Here is a 9,317-nt window from a genome sequence, read left to right as displayed (position 1 = left end):
GAATGAAACGATCATGATCTTTCCTTGTAGCCCTCTCGCAAACTCTTACGCGGCGGCTGAAAGCTATGGAAGGGTCGCAGAAGGCTGCAGGCTAAACAATCTGGCTTCTTTATTACTGAATATTTCTCAATTCATGTACCACTGAATGTAACTTTCTGGACTCTTTCTCCATCGGGACGACTTCAACTACACCCTACAGTAATAAGTTCCGAGTATAGAAAGCGATTAGAAGTGAATCAGGACGACTATAAATAAAATACCTTCAAATCAAAAACGTCAAAAAATACAAATAGTTACAGACAGCTAATATATTTAATTGAACCCTTTTAATCTTTCTAAGTCAAAGCAGAGGAGATATAAAGGAAACAAGGGATTAATTCTCACTGTTTTGAGCTGTCGGATCCGCGGGAGATCTGGTTACGAGATTACCTTGAGCCCACAGTATGAGCTTAGGACAGGTGTTCGGCCTGTGGTGTAAAGTATATCTCTTAGGAGTGGTTGAACTGTGTTTACTTTGTCGTTTTACAAATGTGAAGGGCGCGACAAATTACACACGACTTCACTGATGTTCATTACTTTACTTGAACAATCGACCGTACAATTCAATTTCAGTTTATTTTTTGCCATCATTCTTGTACATCGTTACAAGATAAATGTATATTAAAATATAAAAGATAAATGAATCAGCGAGAGAAACATATACATATGATGAGGATGCCCATAGAGAAACCATTGGGGCTTATACGAGCTACAGGCTCCTCAAAAAAATTACAACTTTGAAATCAGGATTTTAGGCGTAGTTTAAAAAGCAAGTACACAATCAAACACGCACAGGCAGCAAAATATGAAACAGCACGTTCAAAACAGGAGTAGTCTATTTAGGAGAAATGATCTTAATTTAGATTTAAACAGAGAAAGACTATCAGTATTCTGAATTTCTGAATTAAAGGAATTAAACAGTTTAGGTCCTTGAAAACTTATTGCAGGCTGTCTGATATTCGTTCTACAGTGATTGCATTTAGCTGGGCCAAAATCATGTATACCATAATGTAGGACTAACTATAGCTGTGGTCACTGAAGCATTTCCTAATCCAAAGATATCAGTTTATTTTTACTGCCAATTTGAATCAACTCATTTAGTGCACACTGCGCATGTCAGCTCACGCCCATCGTAATAAGGTGGACAAGTTGAAAAGTACCCACAGTTCGCCTGCACCAGGTACAATAATGCACCATTGTGATTGCTGTGACTTCCTGGAACCGATTCTGGTTCATGATCAACACAAATAAAATTCGCTCCTGCATGATTCCAATGTTGAGTCATCAAGTACCCATGATACTCTTTGGTCCATCCATGAGGACAGTCATTCCTTGCAGGGATCATCAGTTGGGTGCCACGTGACCTGACATAGCACACGACACAAGGTGCATCATGCTCGTGGACATTTCTGTTGAAAGGATTGAACTCACTCACTTTATACTCTGCCCCATATATGGCTCCATTGCCTTCAAAACTGTTTGTGTATTTTGCATATTTGGGTCGGTTTGGCAAACAGATGTATTCCGCTCCGCCTCCTTTGTGAGTGTAATGGGCACCTGCTACGAACCCTAAGTACAGCATAACAGTAAAAAAGTATATATATTTAAGCTAAGGAAGCAACGTTTAGATTGTTTTTCCTTAGTTAATAAATACTAGTTACATTTAAATAAGTCATTGTGCAAGCTCCAAGCATGTGGTAACGTGATTTACTAGAAAACATCCTTTCTCCTTTCTCGATTAATCTGCACCCCTCCTCTCCCCCTCCCCTTTCCCTCCCCTCCGGTCGACCACTCGATCTTGACATCCCCTGTTGAATGGTCGGCAACATTTGGAGAAACAAACGCGTATGAGCAATATTGGGAGGCACATATTTAAAGTCATTTAATTATTCATCCTTCACGGGTATATTACTAACTCACAATATGACCAGCTCCCAGTTGGCTTGATAGCTCAGTTGGTAGAGCACTGCACCGGCATCGCAGAGGTCATGGTCATGGTCCAGGATTCGAACTGACCTCCCGCTCTGTTGTCTTTTTATTAAGAGACTTCATTAAGCCTCAAACCGCACTCCGAACTATGTATCATTAATATTTAACAATTATTCGCCGAAGGCGAAGTAAATATTGGTGAATATTCCCCGAGACGAAGTCGAGGGGAATATTCACCAATATTTACTGAGCCTGAGGCGAATAATTGTTTTAGTATAATTACTCAGGTGATTATCAGAGAAAAACAAGTACCGTCCGAAAAATCTCGATTTTCTTTGTTTGTTTCAAATCGTCACGCGTCATTGAACAGAGACGCGCAGTCTGCCGATCACATGCTCAATCGAAATCACATGCGCAATCGATAAACTGCACACGGCCTCAAGCAGAATGTCAATATTCTTTAACTGCCGCTTCATTGAGACGAAGCACTGACTTCTGTGAATGAATGTTAGGTTTCTCCGACCCGTTTACCAAAATAGATGGAGATGAACCAGGCTGTTTGGTGTAAAACTCGAGCCGGGATCACAAGTGTTAGCGATAGCATTTTATTGCACAATTTCTTGTTGACATGATGGCTTCGCCGGTTAACGGACGTTTATAAATTGCCCTCGGAGATAAGCTGCTTCAGGTAGGAATTAAGTCATTTATTGGCTTCACTAAACAAGTACACGGTTGTCACAGATGAAAATATTTTGTTGTGAGGCGGTGACTTTAGATGGTGGTCGGGAGCCGCTCGAACCGACAACAAACTAGTTTTCAGATTATAAAAACTGTTTTCTTTTCTCGCCACTGAAACGTAAAACTTACAGAGACATTTATTCATCTTGTTACTTCCATACTTTGAAATTCTGTCTTAAACTCGTTTTGTTTGTGAAATCATTCTGTTAATAAAGAAAATCTTGCTCGAATTTAACTTAATTTGTTGTTTTCATTTTAAGTCATCGAGATCGACAACATGCAATTTATTAGGGGTTTTTTTATTACAAATAGCAAACTTTTCATCTCTTTCCTTCGAAAAGTATCACCTCGGACTTAGCTGCATCTTTAGTGCCTTTCGGAATTGCATTTTCTTTCATTCTATTTACTTCTTTTTCAGAAATGTCAACAAATAGCTAAGCGGCCATTTTGAAAGTTAGTGCTCCCGCTATAATCACCTCGCGCGAGGTGATTATAGCAGGATATGACGCAATCCTCGACCAATCAGATCAACAGAATCTCTATAATCACCTGAGTAATTATACTAAAAATGAGATATCAGAAGGCTCTTAAAATCAGTAATTATAATATTTTCCCCTATCCAGCATTCCTCACTTCAATAACAAACGTCATAAATTTATTCAGTAACACGAAGTGCATACCTACCTGTGTACACAACCTGAGCATCTCCACTGCAGTTTGTGCGCCCCCAGCGAACGTACTTCACTCCAGAAGGCCCCTGTCCTTCTTGTCCTTTGTGTCCTTTTGGTCCAGGTGGTCCTTGAGAGCCCTCTCTTCCGCTTTGACCAACGTCACCTAAAGCGTTTCAAAGATGCGGTTTACTTTAAATTTTCGACATAAAGACACGGAGCACTAACTACTTTCTCACGTATTACACCTGTCTTTCTCTAATGAGTGAAATTTGCTATGTTTTTGCCTAATCGATACCAAAGCGACCACATGTGGTCCAAAACCATGGTCTCAAAAACTTGTCCAAACTCGTGATCAATATCAACGCCAGATTACATTGTATGAATAAGTGATTTAAGTGAATCACCATCGCAGTTATGTACACAACTTAAGAAGTTTCGTAAAGAAAGTCTGACTAAAACTCAGGCTTGAACGGGATTCGAACCCATGACCTCTGTAATACCGGTGCAGTGCTCTACCAATTGAGCTATCAAGCCAACTGGGAGTTGGTCATTTTGTGAATTCTGAGGTGGAATATTTGATTATAATGTGTTAGTTTTGTTCTTTAATTTCTTCTGTATATCCAGTTTCAGAAAAAAAACCAACGCAAGCAACACCATACTTATGACGTTTATTCGGTAGATACCTTTTGGTCCAGGAAGACCATGTGGTCCGACAAGACCCTCTCGCCCGTCGCGACCTGAATAAATTAATAAAGGAACTGAGTATTAAGGTTTAAATACGAATGTCTGGTTTTACCAACAGCTAGAGTCGATAAGGTAGTAATTTGGAGGGAATGGCTGTGACGAAGGACTAATGCTCCAAACGTCAGCACTGGAATCTCTTTACGGTGGTCAAATTTCCCTTATTAACTCTGTTGATAAAACCAAACATTCGTTTCCATTCCTAACCGACGCAGCACCATAGGTTCTTTAGAAACTAGCCCCCTTATATATAGCAATCTAAAATACGACTTCAAAAGACTATGACATTTTTCTACGGAAACCTCAGTGGAATCGGTATTTGAACAATTAATTCGCAGCGACAAAGAAAGTGTTTCTTCCTATGCCACAAGAGAGGACCACCTTAATCTCCAAGTCTTAACAGGAAAGCATTCAACGTGAGGACTCTTAAGACGATTCTTAATCACAGCTACAAATAAAATTAAAGGGGAAGTATCCCGCAAATTTGCTGTCATTTCAAAACCCAAAAATTTTTGTCTGTCAGCGGAAACAAAGAAATAATTGTCAAGTTTGTTATAAATTATCAACCCAGTGCAATTAATAAAACTGTCGATTAGTGCCTCTGGCCAGAGACAGAGTAGGCCGGTATGGATTGAAACTTGAAAAATGTTAGGCTAATGTTTTTCAAGTTCTCGCATTTTTGTTTCCAGAATGCACTAGAACAGATCACAAGTTGTTCCTTTCAAGAATTGAGTTGATTTCTTTCCTCTCGTCATTCTAGAATTATTTGGCAGCTGATTGAAGGTCTTATTTCACCATTTTTAACAAAAGATACCAAAAACCCCATGATAATTCCCCTTTAAATCTTTAAAGAAAAAGAACTTTCCAAGCACCGATTAATCCTTGTTTGTCAACATTGGCTGCCACATTATTCATATCTTGGCATACCGGCATCTTTTCACATGGGATTCAGGGATTGTTTAAATGCTTACTGATTGTTACGTTCTTTTAAAAATGTTAACTGGGAGGATGTTTATGCTAATTGCATGGACTATTCAAGAATTTTGAACAGAGTAGTAACTTAATTTAGTAAAGAAGTTAGGTTTGGCCCCTAACCAAGGAGATTGTAGGGATGATACCCGCCGTGATCAAAATGGAGCAATCAGGAGCAAGCAAATTGCTTCATCGTGACGTCAATATTTGTAGAAATGACGTAATGAGGTCATGACTTTGTATGCAAATGAGATAGACCACTTGATTAAAACGAACCAATCAGGATTTTTATTTAGAACTTTCAGAGACATTCAAGTTTTCAATTTTTCACCCGTATTATACCATTACCATCTTCACTTACCTGGTAATCCAGGTGGTCCCGGGGGACCTGCAGGACCATCCCTGCCGTCCCTCCCGTCTCGTCCTGCATAAAACAAAACAATCCACATTAGCATCGTAAATGACATTCTTCTGCTCTTCAGTCTTGTCCCAGAGCGGCTATCGAGCGGCACAGGTTAGCGCAGACTAGCTTCCTTTCGAGTTGGTGAAGTCAGAAAAAATGAGGTCTCATAAGGAACAATATTGCAATCATTTGTTATTTCCTTCCTTTGCCTGCAGCTGGAATCTTATAATTTGCTGTTTAAGGCACAAACAGCACACAGTGTCATACTTTAGAAAAATGACTAAAAGTACTACTACACTAGGCAATTTTTAATTTCTTGTATTTTTTCTCGCTACTTTGTTGCGACATGTACACAAGTTGCACGAATATATCATTGCCTTGTGTAACGTGCCCTAAAATGGGCATGAACATGTCTAGCAATTTGTAGTTGCTGCAACTGTTGCGAGAAGTAGAAGTAGGATCTACTACCCGAAACGGTGACTGCAACAAAAACGTTGTGAGACATGTTCATTGTAGGGTGTGTTAGACTAGGCAACCGGATCCGTGCAACTTGCGTCGCAACGGTGCAACAAGATTGCCAGTCACGTCTTCCTCTCTTCCGATCAGCCTACACGTTTAAGCACATAAAGGGACAAAAATTAAAACTTCCTTTTCCTCCCAGACGCTTTTACGGCTCAACAAAAATCGCAATTATTAGTAGAGCACACAGTTATCTCGTCTTTTTTAAACAGAATTTGTTCGATTTTTTTTTATGAAAAACTGATCATGAAGACTGCCGTCAAACAAACCTCTGAATGACACACTTGTTCCTAGCACATCTTTTGGAGTGGATTTGTTGTCACTGAGAACCCTGAAAGGAGGAAAATAAATTAGCGCCAACTTTAAATTTAAAACAAGGATTGATTTTCAAAGTTCGTTGACCTCTAATAACAGGAAATTTAGCTAAATAGGTTAGGAGAATTAAGTATCTGATGATCCAAGGAAAACAAGATTAAACCAGATTCCAAGGAGAAGTATGATACGAGTGGTGGTTCACGCTTTTTTTCTTCTTGAAAACCAACTTATTAAAACCCTTGCTGTGACGGATTATATCGGTTTACCTGATTTCCAGAACTTTCAGTCGCTTCTCCAGGCTTTGAAGACTTAAAGCAACGGTCCTCCTCAGTCGAACATGCAAATCTTTAAAACCATGCTTGGCTTCATTCTGAGGTGGACTTGAAGGGACGAACGACTTTGTCGCCAGTTCGAATGAGGTCATCTTCTCATCCATTGTAGCCAATTTCTGTTTCATTTGTAAATGATCCATGAAAAAGAAAGCTTGAAAAACCATGCAAGAAAAAAGAAAAATGATCGCTGCTATATAAACCAAGCAACGGAGAATCTCGGAGATGCCGAATTTGTTTCTTTGTTCTTTAGTTGTCGTATCCATAATCAACTGATTTAGTTTATGATCCTGACCGTACCTTCGCAAAGAAATCTGCCTGAACGCACGCGTCTGCCTCAGCTAATGTGCTTTGTCGCGCTATTTATAAAACGGAAACTAATTGTACAGATAATCTCGCTCACGGCTCAGACGCTACAGAGTTACGTATAGTTCCTTGATCGCTGCCGCATCTTTACTGAACGAGTCAAGGCCTCAACTTAGCAAACTTTCTAAACGGAACAACCATAGTAACAGGTTAATAACTACTCGTCGACTTGTAAGCTTTAAATTTTTGCTAAAAAGAAGGAACAGGTATGATCAAAATCCTCCATAGTAATAGGGTAATTTTTTTCTTCTTTAATTTAATCTAATTTCCTAGCTCTAAAGCCTTTTTTCTTTTACCGACTGACGTTTGAAATCACAGTGATAGATTTTCCCACAATTATAATCTTCAGTCTTGAAAAACAAATTGCTCCCAACAGCCCCAATTAAGTAAAACCCCCTCCTTTTTTCACACCATCCATCAATTTTAGTATTACAGAACGTGCCTCGATTATGGAAAGAGTCCAGAACTCAGAACAAAAATAGACGTCTTATTTCCTTTAAATCTACTTGTGAGCTTTGATCCAGGCAGTTGGACTTGTTCCACAATTAAAGTGTTGTTACTACTCATGATTATGTTACTGAGGAATCTTGATAGAACTTGCCATTTGAACAAGGATCTTGACTGAAAAAAAAAACAAGCAACAACAACAACTGTTTCCAACAGCTCCAAAATAACGCCTTTTCCTTTTTCATACCAATTCCATCAATATTCTGATATTTGCTTAGTAATATTAAGGACGTGACTCGATTATGGGACGACTCCAAGACTTAACAAAAATAGAAGTCTTATTTTTTAATCTACTTGCGAGCTTTGACCCAGGTCAAGTACAGGCAAATTAATAAACCATCTGGGCCAGTTTATTCTAAATCTCTTTACACAATTTTAACGCCCTTGATCAAGTTGTGCGTGGATTCCTGTTCTCGAGATTTTTACACCTGTGTGCAGACCGGACGACAGAATAAATGAAGCAAGGAGTGCGGGCTGATTCATACTCCGTCATGGCGTCATTTGTTGGTTTGTTTTTAGGGCGAGGGGGATTGGATTCCAGAGACGAGAAGCGCGTAAGGTGTTATGGGGTGAGGGAATCTTCCCAAAAATCCACCAACAAACTTTGTAAGTTTTCTTTAATTCACTGGGCAGTCTAATGCATAAAAAAGGTCTCTGGACGAAACGTTAAGTACAATAATTGTTCAGATTATATTGGAAAAAAATAAAATATAATTTACGTTTTGCTTCCCTCCCCGCGTCACGTCCCCTCGTTGTTCACTCGATTTACTATTCCTAAGAAAAATAAGGTAGTGCTTGTGGTCTAACTTCCGCGCAGTACGGGTGTCCAGTTACAGCTACCTAGTTACGAAAAGCTGTTATTGGCAAATAATCATATGACTGTGCTATCCCCGTATCAAAATTAGCGCGAGATAAAGCTATCAGGATCAATAACGATTTTGTTAAAACAAGAGCAATGAGGTTCTCTTAGCTTAAGATTAGGGAAATAATCACCTGAGCCTAGCTTCGCCCCTGACAACTCCCCAGTCGGTTCAAACAGCGGATAAAATATAATGTATTGGTCGGAGTACATTTTATCCTCTGGATAGCGATTTGTCCACTGGATGGAGTTATCCGCTGCGCTCTTTGAACAACCGGGGCCAGAGGTATATCTTAGAACTATTTAAAAATTTCATGGTGCTTATTTACATCACTCAGGGCGGAATTATTTGCTGTATTTTATTGAACTTCACACAACTTGCTGTGTTGTTCAGCTAGTTTGGTAGTCCCAGCTTGGAGAGCAAAATTACGAGTATTTATCACATCACGCGAAAGACCTCCCTGTATTACACCTTTATCTCGGGTTAAATTATACAAGCTATTAACCGAGTTGTCCACTAGTGCTTCTGATTAAAAGATTCTTTCTGAATATAATGAATTATAACCTACCAATTAATTTCCGCGCGTTCTCATTGGACAAAACAAGTCACGTGGTACGAAATCGGATGATAGCCGCGTATCGGACGATAACAGTCTCCGATTTTTTCCCGCGAAGTCTTACTTGTTATAATCCGATCACATTTTAAAAAAATGTCTTAAGTTGGTTAGCTTGCATTTATTTGATTGTCATCACTTCGTGGCCAGTGATTTTTGCCTTTTCCGTTGTAAAGGGCGCGCATTTCAGAAACTAATCAGACCCCTTTCAGACTTGCTGGTATATCGGATGATAATGCCCTCGCCTCAACGGATTATCCTCAAAATTTAGCAGATACACTCAAAGCTTCGCTTTTCTGGCAACTGTTTATTTTT

General features: G+C 39.3%; 2 protein-coding genes across 2 annotated transcripts in view; both read right to left on the bottom strand.

Annotated features, from left to right (window-relative positions):
- Positions 1–265: 265 nt before the first annotated feature.
- LOC146478073 (uncharacterized) overlaps positions 266–9,317 on the bottom strand; it is an 89,886-nt gene continuing 80,834 nt past the window's right edge. Inside the window, exons 3-6 of the mRNA XM_085112798.1 lie at positions 5,452–5,514; positions 4,061–4,114; positions 3,391–3,540; positions 266–1,608 (exon numbers count right to left, since the gene is read on the bottom strand). Coding sequence (XP_084968924.1) covers positions 1,133–1,608; positions 3,391–3,540; positions 4,061–4,114; positions 5,452–5,514 — 743 coding nt within the window. The 3' untranslated portion in view covers positions 266–1,132. The remainder of the gene's footprint in view (positions 1,609–3,390; positions 3,541–4,060; positions 4,115–5,451; positions 5,515–9,317) is intronic.
- LOC146478080 (uncharacterized) overlaps positions 8,733–9,317 on the bottom strand; it is an 8,861-nt gene continuing 8,276 nt past the window's right edge. Inside the window, exon 6 of the mRNA XM_085112794.1 lies at positions 8,733–9,317. This exon is cut by the window's right edge and continues 1,227 nt beyond it. The gene's annotated coding sequence lies outside the window, so the exon portion shown is untranslated.

The sequence above is a fragment of the Pavona decussata genome, unplaced genomic scaffold, assembly GCF_977016875.1.
Source record: "Pavona decussata unplaced genomic scaffold, jaPavDecu1.1 SCAFFOLD_67, whole genome shotgun sequence".
Taxonomy (NCBI): domain Eukaryota; kingdom Metazoa; phylum Cnidaria; class Anthozoa; order Scleractinia; family Agariciidae; genus Pavona; species Pavona decussata.
This window is presented reverse-complemented; position numbering and strand designations above follow the sequence as displayed.